This window comes from Syngnathus scovelli, chromosome 2, assembly GCF_024217435.2.
Source record: "Syngnathus scovelli strain Florida chromosome 2, RoL_Ssco_1.2, whole genome shotgun sequence".
NCBI lineage: Eukaryota > Metazoa > Chordata > Actinopteri > Syngnathiformes > Syngnathidae > Syngnathus > Syngnathus scovelli.
This window is the reverse complement of record NC_090848.1, coordinates 3,508,347-3,530,121: the sequence shown is the minus strand read 5'-3', so window position 1 is coordinate 3,530,121 and position 21,775 is coordinate 3,508,347. Positions and strand designations below refer to the sequence as shown.

At 43.8% G+C, this 21,775-nt stretch overlaps 3 protein-coding genes and 1 long non-coding RNA gene across 9 annotated transcripts in view; all 4 read left to right on the top strand.

The window, feature by feature from the left end:
- Window positions 1-11,776, top strand: part of LOC125987749 (uncharacterized) — a 110,749-nt gene extending 98,973 nt beyond the window's left edge. For all 6 annotated transcript variants that reach the window (XR_007488151.2, XR_011086483.1, XR_011086481.1 and 3 more), the window contains 2 exons: window positions 7,602-7,716; window positions 11,535-11,776. This is a non-coding gene — a long non-coding RNA (uncharacterized lncRNA). The remainder of the gene's footprint in view (window positions 1-7,601; window positions 7,717-11,534) is intronic.
- Window positions 1,064-4,340, top strand: pou3f3b (POU class 3 homeobox 3b). The gene is made up of 2 exons (XM_049752158.2): window positions 1,064-2,966; window positions 3,312-4,340. The coding sequence occupies exons 1-2, from the start codon at window positions 1,734-1,736 to the stop codon at window positions 3,408-3,410; spliced, it is 1,332 nt and encodes a 443-aa protein (XP_049608115.1). The 5' UTR covers window positions 1,064-1,733; the 3' UTR covers window positions 3,411-4,340.
- Window positions 11,777-13,862: 2,086 nt separating the features above from the next.
- Window positions 13,863-17,230, top strand: mrps9 (mitochondrial ribosomal protein S9). The gene is made up of 11 exons (XM_049752159.2): window positions 13,863-13,970; window positions 14,505-14,687; window positions 15,225-15,287; window positions 15,367-15,397; window positions 15,472-15,551; window positions 15,622-15,707; window positions 15,791-15,866; window positions 15,937-16,105; window positions 16,168-16,276; window positions 16,626-16,795; window positions 16,883-17,230. The coding sequence occupies exons 1-11, from the start codon at window positions 13,881-13,883 to the stop codon at window positions 16,972-16,974; spliced, it is 1,149 nt and encodes a 382-aa protein (XP_049608116.1). The 5' UTR covers window positions 13,863-13,880; the 3' UTR covers window positions 16,975-17,230.
- Window positions 17,231-17,790: 560 nt separating this feature from the next.
- Window positions 17,791-21,348, top strand: LOC125987747 (SLAIN motif-containing protein 1). Its single transcript, XM_049752161.1, has 8 exons — window positions 17,791-18,183; window positions 18,783-18,913; window positions 19,256-19,363; window positions 19,447-19,509; window positions 19,639-19,794; window positions 20,067-20,318; window positions 20,413-20,520; window positions 20,597-21,348. The coding sequence occupies exons 1-8, from the start codon at window positions 17,891-17,893 to the stop codon at window positions 20,869-20,871; spliced, it is 1,386 nt and encodes a 461-aa protein (XP_049608118.1). The 5' UTR covers window positions 17,791-17,890; the 3' UTR covers window positions 20,872-21,348.
- The last annotated feature ends 427 nt before the right edge of the window (window positions 21,349-21,775 follow it).

The window sequence follows — 21,775 nt, the reverse complement described above, 5'->3', positions numbered from 1 at the left end:
ACATATTTTATGTACATAAAATTGTTTTTGATTGATTTTTAGGATTCTTATTAGATTAAAGGTAAAAAATGTCAAAGTCGCCCTTGCATCCTTTGATTCCTCAGAAGCAAAAGTTTACACACCCCTGTTTTTAAGACTGCATTTGGCTCTTTTTCTACAACTTTTTGTGGAGACATTTTGAAATGCCTTTATATTGACCCACTCCACACACAATACCATTTACCAGCTTTGTTGTTTCAATGATCTTTTGAACATAGCCAATGAGTACACTGGACAGCTACCAAAGAAAACAATGTGCACAACATGTGCTCTCATCTGTTCATCATCCTCCAATATATACCAAATATAATTTGATTGCTGCTTCTGGTTGTCGTTATTGGACATAAACAGTTTGGGTTTGTTCAAGAATGTCTTCAATCTATACCTGACCCTTGAGGAATTAACAAACCCATGTTGATTCCTCCTATTACACAATCAGGCCGAGTAAGAAGATCATTAGAATTGTTAATGACTGAAGGAGAAGATTTTATTGACCAAAGAGTTGTAATGACAAAATTAAAACTTGTAGTTTGGGGGGAAAAAAATTACATTAATTTGTGATACATCGACTACTGTTTATTTTAGTGGATACCCTTAACCAAATTACAGAATTTGAAAGCACAATTCATTTTGAATAAATGCTTTAGAATTTGAGCATGAAATCTTTGTAAAGTGTCGTTCTTCTTTGTATACCAAAAATAATGCTTCAAAACAGGTGCACTGAACAGATTGATTGGAAATCTAATACATTGTACAAAGTTGTTGTACAAGAGCTTACATTCACTTTACGAGCTTCCATTTTATTTACTATTCTGGTTTTGTTTGGGTTGCAATTAAGAATAAGCCAATTGGAACCGCCGGAAGGAGTCTTCGTGCGCCTTCAGCGAAGCTGCCGGTGCCTGCCAATCATTCCCCCGGCAGCCAATCAGCGGAGAGAAACGAGGTAAACATCCGCGAGTCCTCGTGCCAGGGGGCGGGGGGGAGTCGGGGGTGTAAGGGGGGGGCGGGACTCGACGGCCAGTCAGGGAGAGAGAGGAGGAGAGGGAGAACAAGCGAATGAGAGGGGAGGCTGGTGAGCAGCGCCTTCCACTGTTCCTACGGATTGTACTTCAACTGGAGTTTGCGGTTTGGCAGCTTTAAATATATCAAAACGGAACAAAGAGAAAGACTCCTCACTGCTGTAAAAAGAAGAGAGAGAAAAGAATAAAGCGAGGGAGAAATCTGACCGAATTACAAAAGGACTCCGCTCATGTTTTTTTTTAACATCTAACGGGAACATAAACTGGAACTGTGGACAATTTGCAAGCTTTTTCCTTTTTTTTTTCCTGATCACCGAAACTTTTTTGGGGGGACGACGCTTTTTCCATTCATAATTGAATTTTAATGTCCATATTTTCATCCGAGCAACTTTGTACACGGACTGCACATGTTTTAAAAGGATTTTTGCGAAGCTGGAGTTTGTATTCGTCCATCTCGCATGCACAGCTGCCTGCGCGGATGCTGTAAATGCATGCGGATTTTATTCAGTTTTCCGAAACCGTCGTTTTGGCGTATTTACGCACGCATGGTGTGTGGCAAGCCATAACTACTTTTTGACGTTTGAATAATTCATGAGGCATAATTTGCCTACACGAAAGAAGTGACTGTAGAAAGGGAGGGGGCGATCCACCAACATATTCATAAGGCTTGACGGAATGGCCACCGCGGCTTCCAATCCTTATCTGGGCAGCAATAGCATCCTATCGTCGGGCTCGATCGTGCACTCTGACTCGGGAGGCGGTGGCATGCAGCCGGGCAGCGCTGCTGTTACCTCGGGCTCTGGGGGCTACAGAGGGGACCCCTCCATCAAGATGGTGCAAAGTGACTTTATGCAAGGCGCAATGGCAGCCAGCAACGGAGGACACATGCTGAGCCATGCCCACCAGTGGGTGACCTCGCTCCCGCACGCCGCCGCCGCAGCTGCAGCCGCCGCGGTGGCCGCCGCCGAAGCCGGCTCCCCCTGGTCGTCGAGCCCGGTCGGCATGAGCGCCAGTCCGCAGCAGCAGGACGTGAAGAACTCCGCCAGGGACGACCTGCACACGGGCACGGCGCTGCACCACCGGCCGCCGGTGCCGCCTCACTTAGCGGCCCATCAGACTCACGCCGGGGCTTGGGGCAGCAGCACCGCGGCGCACATTAACTCCATATCGGGTGGGCAGCAGCAGCAGCAACAGCAGCAGCAGTCGCTCATCTACTCCCAGCCGGGAGGCTTCACTGTGAACGGCATGCTCAGCCCCGGGAGCCAGAGCCTGGTGCACCCGGGCTTGGTCCGGGGCGACACCCCGGATCTGGACCACGGCGCGCACCACCACCACCATCACCAGCATCACCCGCACCACCAGCACCACGGCGGCGTCAACAGCCACGACCCGCACTCGGACGATGACACGCCGACATCGGACGACTTGGAGCAGTTCGCCAAGCAGTTCAAGCAGCGGAGGATCAAACTGGGCTTCACCCAGGCGGACGTGGGCCTGGCGCTGGGCACCCTTTACGGCAACGTCTTCTCGCAGACGACCATCTGCAGATTCGAGGCTCTGCAGCTCAGTTTCAAGAACATGTGCAAGCTCAAGCCGCTGCTGAATAAGTGGCTGGAGGAAGCCGACTCGTCCACCGGCAGCCCCACCAGCATCGACAAGATCGCCGCGCAGGGCAGAAAGAGAAAGAAGCGCACGTCCATCGAGGTGAGCGTCAAGGGGGCTCTGGAGAGCCACTTCCTCAAGTGTCCCAAGCCCTCGGCCCAGGAAATCAGCACCCTGGCGGACAACCTGCAGCTGGAGAAGGAAGTGGTCAGAGTGTGGTTTTGCAATAGGAGACAGAAGGAAAAGCGGATGACGCCCCCGGGAGTGGCGCAGACGCCGGAGGATGTGTACTCTCAGGTCGGCAATGTGAGTGCAGAAACGCCGCCCCCCTCCATGGACTGCAAACGAATGTTCAGTGAAACATAGAGCAAGCAGCACAGCAGAATATTTTATATCCGATTGCTACACAAAAAAAAAACACATACGCACAGACTATCGCCAGGATAGCAGCAATTTTGATACTGTGATTGTGAGGGAATGTGAATGAGACTGCAAAACAAATGTTATCTATTTTTCAGCAGAGAGAGAGAGAGAGAAAACAAAGAGAACCTTGAACCGCTTTTCCTCCCAACCCCCTTCAGAACAAACGCATCTTCTTCAGGGGCCTGAAATGTTTTAACCTAAAAGGTTCCTTCTGCTTGTTTCTTTCAGGGGCATTTTTTAGTAGATTACTTAAAAGATGCAAGTGAGGCGAGCGACCAGAGGGTGACAACCACAAGTTCATTCCACCAGGTAATTTTGGCGCATTGAGAACACACCAAGACACCCCCCACCCCCACCCCGCCCTCCTTCAACACACCTCATCCCACCATCACCGAGTGTTGTTTTGATGCCCCCTCCCGCCCACCCTCCAAAACAACGACCACTGTCCTGTGTGATCGAGAACAAGGGCCAAGCTTTTTTTTTTTTTTTGGTATCCTTTTCGATGGAGGACTTTCAAACCAGTCGAAGAACGAATAAAATCCACCAAGCTTTCTTGTTGTATCCATTACCCTCACTCGAAGGATCAGGGATTTTTTTTTTCCACGACAAAAAAAAAAAAAAGACCGGAAGTGGACTGCTCCCCAAAACCCGTCTGATCTGAAAGATCATTTTTTTGCTTTCAAGTGGCATTTATTTTTTATTATTATTTAATGGACGCTGACGTCGTGGTGGATTCTTCGTGTCCCCGTTTCTATTTCAACAAAAGAGACATTTGACAAAGACTCCAGCTGCACTTATTTGACGAAGGGGAATTTAAAGAAAAAAAATCTGAAATTGTTTTGCCAAGTGTGACTGAGTGGGTGCTGCGGACATATTATTAATGCTGCCCTTTCTAAGCAGTATTCTTTGGTAGGTTTTAATAAACAACTCTGTAAAGCCGGCAATATAGATCACTAGATCAGCTACTGATCGGAATTATTTACTTTATATTTTTCATCAGAATGATTTGTTTTAATATTTTATTCGGAATACCTATGAATTATTCCAAACGGTAATTTATTTCCCGCCCCATGGACTTGTGTGAGATGCTTTCTTGTTATATTTTCTCTTTCTTATTTTTTATTCTGGAGGAGCACAAATCATCACAAGCTGCCGTTGTTGGTATATTTTGATGTGATCATTTGATTGTAATTTAATTTCAGTAGTAGTTCCGTACGAGCTGATTGAGACACAATAAATTTGTTAGAATGAAATGCAGCCATCTTGTGTGTTAAATTGACATTATTATTATTATTACTATTATTATTATTATTATTAAATTTCGGTGTGTGTGTGATATTTTTGGGATGCACGCATTACCATCAAATGCATTGTTGCTGCATGCTCAGCATTATATAAATAGATTTTAAAATGTGGCGTATAAAAATAATTGTCAAAAATAATTGCACGAACGTTGGCGTTGATGCAGCAGTGTTGAAACGAAGCAAGGCAGTCGTTTGTTTACATGTGGAGCCTCTTCAGGCCCAATAACGTGCCCACTTGTGTGCATGGCCTATTTGGAGTTTGCACATGAGGAACTCACTTGAATGAAATACTAATAGAACGCGCATGCGTGCACGTGTCAGGCTGCAAACTCTTTTTAAATTATTTTCAAGAACGTGTATTAATTTGCGATTTTTTGGGGGGGTGGGGAGAGGGTTATTTTTCCACTAGCATTCAGTCGAACTATAAATATGTGCTGTTTTTATATTTGAGGTGAATGATGAATTTTATCTGCAGGCCAAACTCAGAAGATTTCGTGTGGGTTATGTGTCTTATATTTGTGTGTGTGTGTTTAACTTTTCTTTCTCGCCAAAACTCCCAGAACGTGTCCTTGCGATGTACGGTTTGAATTTCGCGGATGAATTCCCGCACTATAGTTGCCTAGCAACCGAATTCAATGATCACATAGCAGCACGTCTTTGTCTCCGTGACTGGAGATGGCTGACGTCACATGCACAAAACTTTCTTTCTCTCAACCGCTAGCTATTTTATTTTCAATCTTTTTTTTTCTCGAGTAATCTCAACTTTGAATTTAAATAATTGTTGCGTGAGCTTTTTTTTTGTCTGTTTCCATTTGAGAGAAGTCGGCCAAGTTGACAACACATTGATGATTTTCCACGCACACGCATGCTTGCTTGTGCACAAATAGCCTCAACGGCAATCTGCTGAGGGATTCAAGCAGGCCCCGACACAAAACCAGCTTCAAATCTCATAATGGGTTTTGATCCGCCTATTCTGCCACAGCTTTGGCTTTTTCATGGCTCCTCAAGCCTATGTTGGCAGCGGTGTGTGCGCTCGCGTGGGTGCGTGCTCGCGAGGCCCTCAATGGGAGCCCCAATAATCGAAGCGGCTCGACATGTCACACCACTATACGCCTAAAACCACTTTGTCCGTGATCTAGGGAGGGATTTCTCACGCAAAGCAAACTTTAAAACACCTAATTGCTGCTAATATTTCAATAGGGCTCCGGCAGGAAGTCACTGCTGCGCGTGTCATAAGAAATAATTAGCCCGATTAATATTTTATCTACGCACTTACGCAATAACATCCAATAAGGGCCATGTTACACGACACGACGTGAATATTAAGTAGGGCCAATTAATTATTAGGTCCTGATAAGGTTGATTTAGGCGCACTATATTGAATATTTAATCCATATGGGTTAACACGACATCAGCACTTTGATTTTTTTTGCGTGTCCTTTTGGAATCTGTATTTAATCCACGCGTGGGGTATTACTAATTATTCCGACTCGACTAACCAAACTAAGAAAAAAAAAATGCTCAAGACTGCTCATGTTGACATTTTTTTTTTCTTTCTGAGCCATTTATTCGTCAGCATCATTGCACGCAGATACACTCACCTCCTGCCAAATTGTTTCGCATTATTCCCACATTAACGGCAGTAATATAAATGACCTGTAAATTGTAGCCTCTAACGTTGGAATTGTTCCCCAATTAAAACTTAATTTACCATAAAAATGTTTGTTTTAAATAAATCCCATCAGACGCACGTTGCACGTAATTGCCATAAATAATTTAAACACTCAACAATTACTGTCGATACATTAACGGAGTGTTTATTGTTTTTGTTGCGTGATGAAAAGAGAAGGACAAACGAGCATCTTGTGGATGTGATTGTCGGGGTTCCTCTCCACAAATTGGGAAGGTCGCGGAGTTGGGAACTGCCTCCCCTTTCCCCTTTTCTTCGAGCTTACCTTTGCAAGCGCGGCCCCAGCAATACCTGTCTGTCTGTCTGTCTGTCTGTCTGTCTGTCTGTCTGTCTGTCTGTCTGTCTGTCTGTCTCTCTCTCTCTCTCTCTCTCTCTCTCTCTCTCTCTATCTATCTATCTATCTATCTATCTATCTATCTATCTATCTATCTATCTATCTATCTATCTATCTATCTATCTATCTATCTATCTATCTATCTATCTATCTATCTATCTATCTATCTATCTATCTATCTATCTCTAGTTTTGACCCCTCCCCTAAAAAAAAAAAAAACTTAAAGCATGCCGCAGTAAAAAAGTTAACAAAAGCCAATGATTTTGGAGGATTGGTATAATTAAATAGAAATGTTAATTAATGTACATTTACTGGAATTCTTTGTTAAACTCCCAAAATTGTATATTGTTAATTTTACTGCAGTTGTTGCGTGTAGTATTTTTATATCTCAATCTAAGAATTGTATTTATTTGTATATATAGGATTATAAATCAATAATACAACTAAAATTCCACAATATCGTTGATATAATATATGTAAATAAAGCTAATCCAGAAAGAACACAATTTAATTTGGAAGAAAACGTATAGCCCTGCAAATCTGTGACCCTGCAGCGCCGTCCAGTGGCCACTTGGCTCGAATTTATTCATGCATAGTGCTTTACATAAATACGATGACGAGGTTGTTGTTTTTAATAATATTTTGTTGCAAGATATGTTGCACGCTTTTAGACAAACTACTGTTTAAAAAAAGGTGTTTCATTTTTTTTCTCAATGTAAACGTTTGGTATTTATAGTCTGTTTTGTTTCTATGCAGTCAATTCGAGGGGTTAAAAAGCGCCTGATGATCCCAACAAAAGATATTCTACAAGGTTTTGTGGTTGCCAAGGGAACCAGGAAGCTAGTTAGTTATCTTTCATATCTTCTACTGTCGACACGTGTGACTGATTTGCTCGTAATGGTAATATGATTATCGTATTTTAATGTACGATATATTGTTAGGCAACTTCAGATTTCAGTTCAAATTTCAACTGTGTTTTAAAAATCAACATTTAAAGGAATTATGTAAAGGCACAATAGAACATTTAAAGAATTAAAGATATTTGAAATAACAGAACATTTTAAAAGTAGAGAAATAAAAAGTAGTTTGTGGAAGAACATGATTTTGAAGAGAAAAACTTTTTTTTCCCCAGATGATGACATATTCCAACAAAGTTTTTCTTCTCATCCTTTCTTTTTTTTGTGGCATAGAAATGGCGTGTTTGGAAATGACATGTATGCTCCAGTTGGCTGTCTGGGGACTGTCCCGACAGGCTGTTGGACCCGGCCGGCGGCAGTTACCTTGGTGACAGCACCGGGAGGGGGGGTGAGTCATTGGGGAGCGAGCGGGGAGCCAGACACATCACCGACTCCGATGGCTTTGTCGATACTGCTTAGATCAGGAGCCACGCCAACCTGCTGCGACCCCCCCTCCACCTCCACCTCTCCCCCTCCCACCGCCCCATGCACACTTCCTCACATGACATCACATGACTAATTGGTTTGTATACATGAAGCAGTTCTCCTGCATCCATTCATTTCCTATTTTGCTTGTCCTCATTGTGGGGTCAAGGTGGAGCTGCTCCCAGTTGACCTTGGTCAAGCAATTGCGGAGCATCACAAAAAAACGTTTATCAAGAATCCTTTTTCAAATTAGACATTCCTGATATTTTCAAATATTTCTGAAAATCTTTGCAGGATGACAAGCCATGTTTTATATGATGTTTTTTATCTGTGCAATCTGTCTACTTTTAAGAAGGTGTGCATGGTTTAAAAAAAAAAAAACTGCTCACAAACATTCGAGTAAAAGTTGACCTTGGCTGCAAAACTCTCAGCATGAATGGTTTTGTCGTGGCCATTCGAGCCTACCAGCTCCTAAACGACACACACAAAACATTTCTGATGGGGCTGAAGCTGCGGGTGCATGCGTGGATTAAACCGGCGCTATAGAAAAAAAGACAGCCGGCATAAAAAAAAAAAGAAGAGGTGAAAGAATCGAGAGCACCCGGGCCGTCTCGCTCGGTATCTCATTAATCAAAACAAAAAGCAGATTGGAAAACATTCAGGCAGGCAGGCAGCAGCCCCGGTTTGTTGGTGTAACCATTTCTAGCCGCTGGATTTAATAGATTACTAATGATGGGCCGCGGGTCCTTGCAGGTTAGACATTAGAGCCCCGCGCCACAAATGAGCGTGCTAATCCGCAGTTTCCAACTCGATGCGAGCAAGCGGATACGGTTGGCGCTGTGATGCGGAAACGGTTTGCCGCCTGCAGGTAATCTCGGCCCGGTGAGGAGCGGCACGCACAGAAAAAGTGTGAGGATGAAGCTCACGATTCCTCCAATCTGACCAATCCTCTTAGCGAGAGGCAGCTCCTCTCAAGCGTCAACGTTTCCCCGCTTAAGCGGGAGGAGGCAAAGAGAAGAGACGCTCTTCTGCCCATATCAAACTACGGCAACATCTGCTAAATGTGCAAAAATTGTACAAAAAGCAAACACAGAGGTTGCTTGTACTCAAACATCCGAGCGGTTCTCAAAAGCTCATTGAAATAAAAGTAATTAATTGGTGCGATACACCAAGGACGTAATTATCTTTCTTTCTAGTAACTGGCACATATTTAATTACCAGTAATTGTTCCCCGAGCATCGTTCAAAAGTGTTGCACACCAGACGCTTCGATAAAGCCAACACTAATCCTGCACTTGATACTCATGTACAGCAAATTTGTGACTTCTACAACGCACACATCATCAGAGCCTGAATGCCAAGTAGGGCTTTGTCTCATGCCACACACACACACACACACATCTTGCACTTTGTTTGCCACCTCAGGGTGCAAATTCCTACCTTTGCTTCCCGAGGTGTTAATGCCTGCCAGATTGGGGGGGGGGGGGAGTAATTTGAGATCATTCCGCAACAAAGGCCCGGGATACTGATTAACGCCTCGGCTGCTCTCTCTCTCGCCAATCGGTGTGGTCCTGTTTAAACGTAGCGTCAGGAGCTAAATGTAGCCTCGGGGCGTGCAGGGCCAGAGGCTGCCAAGGCGTCCTTCAACATGGGAACAAGGTTTAATAAGTAAACAGCAGAGGCGGAGAACAGAGCTGTGATCAGGCTTCAGCGGGCCAGCCGAGCCCCCGGTACACGCTATTAGCTGATTAGCCCGGCCGATTGGACCTTGTAATTGCGCCGACTTGACCCCCCCCCCCCTCCCTCTGGGCAAATATTTCATTTTAGTGGTTTAACCTTTCTACATTGTCAAATTGCCAGATGTTGAGGAGGGAACGCTCGCAGATTTGTTCGTTCATATCGGCCCATATTGATTTGCCCTTCCCCACCCCACCCCGAGAAGTTCTGGTGCCTTCCCCATGGTGTCAAGTCACGAGCGAGGAGTATCGTTTCAAATCGGCGTGGTCATTAACTAGGCTGGGAAGATCAATGGCGAGAGCAAGCGTGCATATTAAAGAGTCCCTCGCTCCAACCAGCAGTGTCATTAGTCAAGGTGCCACGTTAGGGTTGTTAAGTTAGGTAAGTTAGGGTTGGGGTTTTTTCACCCTTAAGAAATTTTACATTATATGCTCACAAGTAGACTGCGTCGAGTTCGTCCAGATTTTTGTTGTTCATTGATGTGTAAGAACATCTGTCCACATGTTGATGGAAAGAAAATTCAAATCTTCCCTGAAGCGTGTCAGTTCCCGGATTCCACCCATTGGGTCGTCTATCCATCCTTTCACACATTTTCTATGATTGATTTTATTTTATTTTTTTTAGTCCATCCTGACCGATTTTAGGTTGCCAGTCACATTCACACCAAAATACCATTTAATCATCTCCATGTTTTTCCTATGTAGGATCGTGATTCTCTAACTCCATGACCCCCCCCCCCCCCAAAAAAAAAGACTCGTCCAAATATGTACTGCAAGTCTTCACGTACAAAAAGTCGATTGTTATTTTGCACGTGTCCAAGCAAGACACGCTTTGACAGTTTTTTTCCAGTGGTGTGTTTTTATAGATGTCTATAAACTTGAATAGAATGTGTACAATGTGCTTGAGTGTTTGCCCCCCCCCCCCCCCTCCTCCTCTTGGGACCTTACATTGGAGCAGACTGGGCCCATTATGGGGAAAAGTTTCAGGGGGATGAGGAGGGCAACCGGGGTGCCGGATGTTTTTCTTCGGTCATTCCCAGACATTTGGAGAAGTCTCAGGTTTCGTCCTGTCTACCTTCCAAAGCAAATCCTCTTCCTCTCCAATGAGCCAGGCCTCAGTTCGTTCAGTCTGAAATGGTTTCCTTCCTCTCCAGCCGTTCAAATGAACAAAACACCGAGAGGGAAGAAGGGGAAGGAAAGTAGTCATGTCATCTCTTCAAGCCAGAGATGGACTGAAGTAACCTTTCAGCTGTTGGGGGAACTCAATACGGCGTGTGAGAGGGCAACGGGGTGAGCTGGTCGACAAAGTGGTTCCAGGTGAGGGATGGATGTGAATGTTGGGAAACATTTGGATCAACCTCTCGGAACTGAGGTGGAAGGTCATATCGGAAACACGGTTTTGCTGTAAGCGGGTGTGCGAGAGTTGTGTGGGCCGCCTCAATGCTACAAATACATCATGTTTGTCATGATTAAATTTTAAGGAGAATGTCAGCTATCATAATATTATCATTATTGTCAATCCTGAAGATGGATTTAGATCTGAACCTGCATGAAAATTACGTTGGCTTTTATTTTAATGTGTGCATGTGTAAACGCACTAGTTTTTCATAACAGTGACAAATGTTGATTTTAAATGTATTTATTGGAATATAGATTCCAATTAATAATTCCAATAAATACATTTAAAATCAACATTTGTAAATAAATAAATAAATAAATTGACTATATAAGCATGGCTTCATTTTGATCTGAAATTTCTTATTGTATCGCATGTATATTTATATTTCTAATTAATCTAATTGAGGGCAGATTTATTTATTTATTTATTTATTCATTTATTTATTTATTTGGGCGCTTTCAATCAAAGCAAAAGTTTCCAGTCGTCAGCAAAGATCAATGAACCGACCTCCTCGTTCCAATACTTTTGGAGAGGATTGTATTTCTGAACAATTTGCCAGAACACTGTCTCATTCCGTTTGTTATCTTTTTCTTCCAAACTGTCAAAGGCTATTATCCGCAGATACAGCGGACCCAAACGGAGCAAGACTTGCGGTCGGCTCAGGCAGCACTTGGGCCCGTGGAGGCACCGTGAGGAGAAGGCGCTCTAATACCTGCAGACAACTATGGCCGCCGCCCAATCTGTTGCACGCGCACTTCATTTCACGCGCTGCCAGAAGTGCTTTGTAATTATCGTGATATTGATGAGGGTTGATTCCTACAGGTCATCGCTGGCACTTCGGCTCCCTTTACGCATCTCAATAAAATGTCTTTATCTATTACTGGTGGCAAATTAATTTCCACTAAGGGACAGTTCTCTGTAATCTGCAGATTTTTGACATGACTGTGTGCGTGCGAGGGGGCGGGGCGAGGGGCGGGGCGAGGGGGCGGGGTGCGCCTTGCGAATGAACGTGCGCCTGGTGCAATTAGACGCACGCCACCCATTTTTTCCCCGAGACTTGAACTTTTTACAATACTTCTGTTACGCACTACAATATAAGTTAAAAATGTCTGCTAAGTGATTTGCGGTATGAATGACCACTTGTGATTAAATCCAGCGTGGCTGTCTGGCAAGTGCGCTGAATCCCCCGCGCCTCGGCACCGAGGGTAAATAAAGGAGCACGAGCAAAGTGGCCATTCGAGTTTCCGTGTTTGTGGAGGAACCATAATGGATTTTTTAGAGCCGTGAACGGTTTATAGTCATGTTTCAGCATGATGGGCTTATCCCTTCGCACGGCGCTAAGGATATTAGGAAATCAGCGTAAAGCGGCATGGAAATGATGACGGGAGCAAAGCCTCAGCTTGGCAATAGTAAAGCCTCCGTCCTCGGCAAAGTGGGGGAAGGAGAGCTTGGCTTAGCTCCACGGTGTGATATCCTCTGTTGGGATGTGTATGTTGCTATTTTAAGTGCATAATTAAATTCATTTAAGAGAAAAGGGAGGTCAATGTGGCCTATTGTGGAATCTCGGATGGGTTTGTGATTTTATTTTCCGCAACACTGCCTTACCTCTGCAGTGTTTAGCCGTCATTATAAACAAACCCCAGCTTGTCATCAGCAAAAAGTGAAATTTGAAGATCTCCTTGCAGTCCGCCCACGACAAGTCTCCTGCGAGATGAGGAAGGGATGATTAATGTCCCAACTGGTAACTCCACTGTGAATTAGAGAAGGCAGGTCGAAAACTATTTTTCTTGGTGGGCAGGAGGACGCTGGTGGCAAGAGAAAGGGGCAAACACTGTTTATCATCCAAGTGACGACAGGCCTCCTTGAGGCAATCTAACCACACGGCCAAATCGACTGGCACCTGGAGTCAGTGCCCCTTCACTGTGATTAATCTTTCCATGTTCTTGTTCCAACTCTATCAAAGTGAAGACACGCAACATTGATCTGTAGCTATAATGCTCTGTACAATGCACACAAACTGTACACATATTTTGTGCATTCTAGTGGTTAGGTTGTTAAGTCAGTCTGGGATGGGTAAACTGGGATTGGAGCGATGGTTGGAATCATCTGGAATAAAACAGGAACAGATTTTGTTTTCCGTAACATTATGTGGTGGGTTGGCTTTGTATTTGTTTTTGGAAAAAAGCAGTTTTTTTCCTCACTAGATGTGTCATGCTGTGATGTGGACTGGAGAGCCCCCTCGATTTCAAAAGCGGAAGTGGCCTATGCATCATTACTTTATTGTTGAAAAATATTTTGTTTCAACATTCAGTTTACTTGTTACTTCATTTGTCAGTCCTGGCAGTTTGTTTTGTGGCCCGCATGCCATCATGTGCCTTTTATTATCCACTTTACAGTGCATTATTTGTTTTTGTTGGTTAAAATGCTTTTTGGTACGAAGGAATGTATTCATTGAGAAACTCGTTTATAACATATGGGAATAAATTGTATACCAGGCATGTTTTTGCATAAAAACAGTAGGATAGGGAGAGAGAGACAGTTAATGAGAGAGAAGGGAGTGATAGGAACAAATAAACGACTCATTGATAACTTATTCAATTAAATCTTTGAATATATGAATATGTTAATAAATAATGCCATTAATATTATCTACTCATTATACCATGTGTATTTTTAATTCAGATAACTATATATTCTTGTTTATGTATGTATGTACGTATGCAATGACTGATCATAAACGATTCCCTGGCCTATTTATCTAAGGATTAAGTAAAATTTATTAAAACCGTTTAAGAAATGAGCAGGTTATCTATTTTCCATGTCCATGCATTGCCTTCGATGGGAACGTTGCCCTTACCAATATGGCCGTGATACAGGCACGTCACGCAGGCGGAACTAATCTGCCTAAACGTCACGTCAACTTCCGACGTGACGTCACTTTTAGCTAGCCATCATGGCGGCGCCGTGTACGCGAGCACTGGGTTCTTTTCTCACAAAATGTGGGACATCTTGTTCAAGAGTCTCGTCACAGGCGAATCGGCAGGTAAGTTTTTTGTAATCAGCGATGAATATTTTCTCAGTTGGGCATATTCAACGATATAAAAACAAGATTAAAAAGGATATGCCCTTGAGCTAGCATCTTCTTGCTATCACAACTCTTTTTACAGTTGCTATGTTACGACAATACGGAAATATGATTTTATGTTTTAAACGAATTATGTAGTAATTTAAGAACTAAGGAATTTCCTCCTTTTTTTTTACTGTACTAGTCTCACGCATTTCGTTTCGTTTCGTATGTACACGTTTTATGAAAGATAATAACATTCGGTAACGATGTTGATATCTCACATCACCCTTCAACTCCTGGTAAAGTAAAATAATGTTCGATAGTATTATGCTAATTTTTGAATAACTCGAAGTTTCGTTTGTACCTTATTCAACCTGTTTCAAACTTATCTCTGATGCAGGCTATGACGTCACGTTGGTGAACCCCTGCAAATTTGTTATTTTCTTCACCAATGCAATATTTGTGTTAGAACATTGTAAAACTAATAAAACTATGCATCTTCTCCTCTAGGTCGCCCGGAGACAGATATGCACAAGTGCCGTCATGCACAGGAAGAACTTGGCTGCCGCTGGCCCCGAAAAGTTTACCATGGAGTTTATCGAGAAACAGGTGGAGGAATTCAATCTGGGCAAGCGGCACCTGGCCAACATGATGGGAGAGGACCCTGAGAATTTCACTCAAGAGGACATAGATGTAAGCCTGGAATTAATATTTTATTCTGAAACGATAAGAGTATTTCTCGTAGTCTGTGCCGATGATTTAATTTCTTTACCTCCATGCCACCCAAAAAAGAAAGCCGTTGTGATGCCCATTAAATGTTCAGCTGGCGCCCTCTTGGGAATGGCCGCCATATTGCGGGGGGGGACGCAGGGGTGACTTCATCTGTCGTTGCCTTTTACCACGCTTCTTGTCGAACTGCTAGAGCCTTTTGTTGTTCCTCCGCTGCTGATGACGAGCTGAAATGTCAAGGTGCCGCCTGCACACCACCTGCTCGCCCATCCTTGACGCCCTAAAAACAGAGAAGAGCATCTGTTGGACGCTTAGTGAGCACACTTGCTGAACTTTGTATGAATCGTCCGCTGGCTGTCAGAGTTGCCGCAAAATGAGCTCACCTTTCCTTGAACCCGCGGGCAGCTTGTGTCCTGCTGTCTCCATGACCTCCGTTCTTCTCATCTGTTGTCATGGTTTTTACTTTCTTCTAAAAAATTTTTTTTTTCTACCACGCTGCAGAGAAGCATCGCCTACCTCTTCCCCTCAGGCTTGTTTGAGAAGAAGGCGCGGCCCCTCATGAAGGTCAACACTCTGACTCGACATGTTTTCTCATCTATCACGTAAAAAAAATAAAAATCTTATTTTTGCGTTTCTCCATCAGCATCCGGAGGAAATCTTCCCAAAGCAGCGAGGTACACCACACTGACATGAACACCTTTCCCCCGTTGCTCTCCGGAACTAACGTTGGCCTGTCTTCTTCTCGCAGCTGTCCAATGGGGGCCGGACGGGCGGCCATTCCACTTCCTGTTTTACACGGGCAAACAGGCTTACTACAGCTTAATGCACGTGAGTTTGCCTCCAGTTCATTGCTTAGTCAACAAAATGAATCCTAAATTCCATTCCTGATCTTTTTTAGGACACACAGAGTAAAATCGTCAACATCGAGAAGCATCAGGATCGTCTGCGTGTCAAAGGACTTTTCGACCAGGACGTCAAGCCCATGTGGGTGCACGAATTGCTTTGAGGGGACCGAGGAGTCGCGTTATTGTTGCTAGAGTGTAACGGCACTGTTCATCTCTCATTAGCCCCCTCGGCACAAGCAGGTGGCTCCTGAAGGAGGAGCTGGAGGAGTTGCTGGTGGAGCCCATTTCCGTTCATGATGTAAGAGCTTTCCACACAAACATTTGAGTTTATCGGCCCACACGCAAGCTCAACTGTGATGTTCTTGCAGTATACTCGCTTCCTTCAGCTAATGGAGCGGCTGCTGTCTCTGCCTTACTGCGCCATGGAGGAGGAGTTTGTCCTCCGTTACCGCCAGCAACTTCAGACTCAGTCCAGGAAGCAGATAATCCCACCTCTGGAGAAGGATGAAAAGGGCTTGGCTTTTAGCACCTCACAAGGTAGATCAGGATTTTATATTGTGAAAAGAAAAAAAGGCAACCCATTGTGCGTTGACTCTCAGGACGAAGAAAGTCATCCAACGCCTCGGTGGTTCTGAGAGATGGCGGCTCTGGAAGTGTCACCGTTAACGGGCTGAGCTACGTCCAGTACTTCAACGTCTTACAAGACAGGTTGGCGGGAGCCTTATTTTTTTTTTCTCCAATTACTCCTCCCACCACACGCCGTGTCTTTATCTCCTTGTTGTGAATTAATTACACAGTTGAGAGCATCCGTGTCAGCAACCTCACACGCTCGCATCTTCTCGCCGTTGCTGAGTCAGGCGTTTTTCTTAATACGTGCTGGCAAGCGGAGTCACTCGACCACGTCGCTAAGGATGCATGGCAATTTTCACAGTTGGAAACTCTCCATGGGAGTCAATGCCATTTTATGCTAATAAACCAAGAATTTTTGTTTTGTGAAAATATTACGCGTTGCAGTTGATTTTATCGTCTTTATCCATTCTGGATGTTGTGTGGACAGAGAGCAGCTGATGTTCCCGCTCCAGTTCATGGGCATGCTGGGACGCTTTGACGTGGAGAGCAGTGTGAGCGGTGGCGGGCGCTCCAGCCAGGCGGGGGCGCTGCGACACGCCATCTCCCACGCCTTATGCAGCTTTGTTTCTGAGAGAGAGGTTGAGATCATGAGGCAAGGTGAGGGTGCCGGCCGGGCAGCTACTTTTTTTCGTGCCAATTGCTCAAATTGTTCTCAAATGTTGTTGTTTTTTCTTCGTTGGACAGCTGGTCTTCTGACTTCTGATCCCAGATTGAGGGAGAGGAAGAAGCCCGGTCAAGAAGGTGCTAGGAAAAAATTCACCTGGAAGAAACGTTGAGGATGATACCACCAGAACTTGGGAAATAATGACAATCGTGTCATTAGGATACAAGACAAATGGAACTGAGATGGTCTACGATTCAGAAAACTTTATCATTTATGACGGAATATGAGACATTTGGTTCTCAGCCACCAGGCGCTTGTGTCCAGAACGACTTGGATTATATTCATTAGTATATGAATAAACTACTGTAACTGTTATGCATATTTTTGAAATGAAATAATGTAATTTTGATTCAATTCCAACACTTGTGTCATCAAAAAATAGTTCAGAATTCAGCAGCCGTGTCCTTAAAAATGTAAATTGCTTATCCAGTGCTACGGAAAAATAGTGAATCACTAATACAACAATCAGGTTTCGCTGTCAAATGTACACATAAATCTGATCATTTAAGTCACAAAAAAATTATTTTTTAAGAGTTATACCAGATAAACAATTGTATGATCTTACATGTTTTTTTTTTGGGCCAACATTTATAGTACGGCAGGGTGGGAAAACAGTGAGAGGCTTGAGGCGTTCGCAATGATGTGCAGTAACCACTAGATGGCGACAAATGAACGAAAAACCCATGTGCTTTTAATTCCTACCAGCTACAAATTGTGAAGTTATGCTGTAATCGACGTAACCACTAGATGGCGACAAATGAACGAAAAGCCCGTGTGATTTTAATTTCCACCAGCTACAAATAAATTGTGAAGTTATGCTGTAGTAATTGGCGTAGAAATAAAAGTCAAACATTTATAAAGTAAGATTTGTTTGTTTATTTATTTATTTATTTATTTATTTATTTACGACCGTGGCACTGTCTCAAAGAGGCGGCTTTTGTGGAGTGGGCGGAGTAACTTTTTTTTTTCAATTAACGGAAAGAGCCACCAGATTGACCCTTTCACGGTTGACTCGATTTAGAGATCCGATGGAGGCTGCAGTGAACTTGGTTAACGTGGACCTCAAGAAGAACCTTGCGAACGGCGAGCTGCATTTGAGGAGAGTGCATAAGATCGTCCTCAGGCTGGAGCTCCTCAACAAGCAGAAGCTTGCAACCGGGCCCCGGGGTCGAGCTTGCACGCCGCTTCCGTGTCAGCTGGGCTCAACGAGAGCGCCTGAAGACCGTATCCAGTATTTGAAGACGCATTACGAACCGTTAGTTCTGGACGAGGTGGAACTTTTGGACTTGGACGCGACTGGATTTTCTGATCATGAGACGTGGTGAGTGTCTTACTTGTTGTTGTACATTAAGAAAAAAAAAATTGCATGTGCTTTTCTTGAGTTAGTTTGTCCTGCTGACATAATGCCAAGTTGCCCATGCAGGAAAATTATTTTGGCATTAAATCACTGCAGCTTTAAATCTTTGTTTGAACATGTTTATCAAGTGTACCGACTGAAATTATGTAATTGAATTGCTTTGGAAATTATTTGTTTCCTGCAAATTTAACATTATCGAGGTTATTTAGGTTTAACTATTAATTATCACTCTCAGATAACAAATATTGTAAATATGTACGGCAGTGACTTAAAAAAGAACACATACATGAGATAATGTTGCTACTTTTTAGGATGAGCTTTGCAAAATATTGACAAGCATTAAAATTGACAAAAGCACAACCAGTGAATCAAATTTTTTACATTCTTGTATGGGTTAGCCAAGATTTTTCATATGCAAAAAAAACAAAAAAAAAACACAATAATTTATTCAACAGCTTTGGTTCAATAAAGTTTGGAAAGCCCTGCAAAAAAGATAGTCCAAAGTGGGCCAAGTTACTATTTTAACATTGAACACACACACACACTTTCTGTGTCTTTGACAGGTTGTATGTGCCACCCCAAACCAAAAAGAACTCCCAAGATCCTGTCACCCCCTTACAATGGTGCCGCCATGTTCTGGAGGCTCCCGAATGGAAGGTAGCGAGGCGTTTCATGCGTCTCCAACTGGAGTCAGGTAAGAGAACGCAAGGTGTGCTTATCAATTTATTCAATCTATTGAGCAGTTGAGATCCTTCCTTTCCTGTCAGCTTTGTTTTGAGACAAAAGCGTTTATTCAGGATGCTGGTGACAGGCGGCGCGGATGAGCTAACGCTACGTTTTTCAAAGACGCCTTTGTCACATCAATAGTCTATTCAAATGTTTCTTCAACTTTTTACAAGAACCTCCCAAGAAATGGTTGCAACTACCAATTTAATAAATATTGAAAAATGGATTGTTGAGAATTGGAGCTAAAAGTTAAACACAACTGATTTGTTGTCCTCACTCTGAAGCTAGCCTTTCCTTTCAACATCTTCAGCTTCGTGCTGGCGTCAATTACCCTCCACTCCTCCGCCTCTCGGCAAAGTTGCGGTCGTGTCCCCCATCGGCAGCCCAAGGTCGCCTGAGAATCACGGTAACCCACATGGTAACCCACAAACCAACCAAAGTTATGCTTGGGCGGAATTAAAAACCCCAAAAACGATTATTTTTGTTTTCCTCTTCCTTTAGCTAACTCTCAGAACCCCAGTGGGAGGGCAAGGACTCCCACCTTCATCCCCCATCTGACGCGTGGTAAGCCTGCTTTGGTCTCAATGAGCGAGGAGAGCTTTAATTTTCAATTTTTATTTGCCCCCCCAAAAAAAAATCAAGTGTCAACATCTGAAAATTAAGACAAATATTATAATTTTTCTGGGTTGCCAGGCAGCAACAGCAGCCCGCGGCGCCGCAGCAGCCCTCGGCTACAAACGGACCTTGCCGTCATCCCTCCTGGGCCGGACGAGGATGACTTGGTTCCTCGTGGCTACAAACTGAAGGATCTGACTGATGTGCAAGTGGTGGCACGGCTGCAAGAGGAGAGTAAGTCCAAACCCAAAAGCAACAATTGAATTTCTTTCTAATTACCGTCATGCCTCGCCCCCACTAACTGCAGACCTCAGAGCTCATCGCTACTTTAGCTTCATTAACCCCTCCAGGTGATTGATTGATTGATTGTGTGTGTGTGAGCGTGTGTCGGAGGTGGGGACTCTAGTCACATGACTTGAGTCAGACTTTAATCTTGATGAGCCATATGTGACAGTCCCGCCTCTGGTTGCGTTTGGCGTGCTATTCCTCATAACTCGCTCGCCCAGAACTCAGGCAGGCTTGCGCCAGCACTTCATCCGCCCTGGCCACCAGACGCAGCCGGAGTGTCACCCTCCCCCTCAGCGCTCGCCCCGACCCGGAAGACAAAGCTGGCGGCAAAGATCACCTCTACCCGCAGCACGCCCCCACCTTCTCCAGCGACCGAAACTTGCAAAGCAGCAGCTTCCTGTCCGTATGTCCCTCCGCCCCACCTCGCCTCTCCGCAGGCCGATTGCGGCAGCCTTTCAGAACAGGTCCAGGTGAGGAAAAATCGAAACAACAACTTCTTCAAACTTGACTAGAATGACAGAATTTGATGTTATGGATAAGATGTTCTCTTTTTGTGTCTTTCAGATAAGACCCAGACCAGCTTGCCCTACCTTGCCAGAGCTCAAAGTGTCCCCAACGCTTCTTTACTTGCTACTAACCAGAACTTTGGTTCTCCAACCTGCTTGTCCTCCCGTGAGTAATCTGCGCTTCTCAGATTTCGATTCAACTTTTTACACACGTGTACAATAATATTATGTCTCTACTCCAGCAGCTTCGCCTACCTTGCAGCACGCCAGAATTCAGAGCACGGGGAGAACATCTTCACCGTCACGGCAACCACCCAAGGCCAGCGCCTACGTCAGCCCGACGATCAGTGCTTCACGTTCACCCGGTGGCGCCGACGGCACCAGCAGGATCCCGCTGCGGAGTAAATGCTCCTCCTACTGTATGTCGGGCCTAAGCCCACCTTGGCCAGCCAATAGCTGCAAGATGGTCCAACCAGGGCACAGCAGTAGAAATGCAATGCGGTTATTTTCCACGTGACGTGGAAATTACAGCACTTGTGTTCCTTTAAATGGTTTTATTTTAATTTTTTTTTTGCCAATAGAGAGTTGTCACTGCTGCTTCTGTGCACTAAACAACCTTTTAGAATATTTAAGATCTTTCTAGATTTAGAAGTGTGATTATTAATGTTTTGACCCACTTTGGCAACATATGCCAACAATGCTGCTAAAATCTGATGTCACTTTTTTATATTTATCAATGTTCACATGATGTGATTTGGGATGTTTGTTCACCTGTTGTCGTAATATATTTGTCTTTGTGTGGTTTTACACAATATGCATGCACACAAGTTTGTTTGGTCATACTTAACACGAATTATGATGATGTTCTGATTTGCTCTTCACCCAGATTGTCACGTTTATGCATAGTTCAAAGTAGCAATGTTTTCTGTTTAATTTGATGCATTCATAATGAATTAAATGACCGAATACTTTTCATTAAAGACACTGAAATTCATGACTATTCATATTTTTTATGAGGTCTCAATCAATGTCAAATAATTTCCTGCAGCAATGACAAATGCAAAGTTTAAAAATGGAATTTGTCCTATGTACCAAAAATGAATTTAGATTTAGCAGTGTTTGTCAAATTAATGGGACTCTTGGTGTGTATTTTTTTATGGGGCAGAATTTTAAGAATCCATCGAACTGTTGCTTTCCATCACATTTGAAGAATTTCCTGCAGAAACTGACACCTCTTGGTCCATGATCAATTTTAAGATTGAAACCACGAGAACATGGCGCAGACGTCTTCGGGTTACAGGACACGACTCCATTTTTAATCAGATCTCTCAGGTTGCTCCTGCACGACGGGATGGAACGTCCTGAAAAATATCTTCTGTGTTTCACTTTCACTTTTAGCCAGACATCTTCCCGAGTGCTTA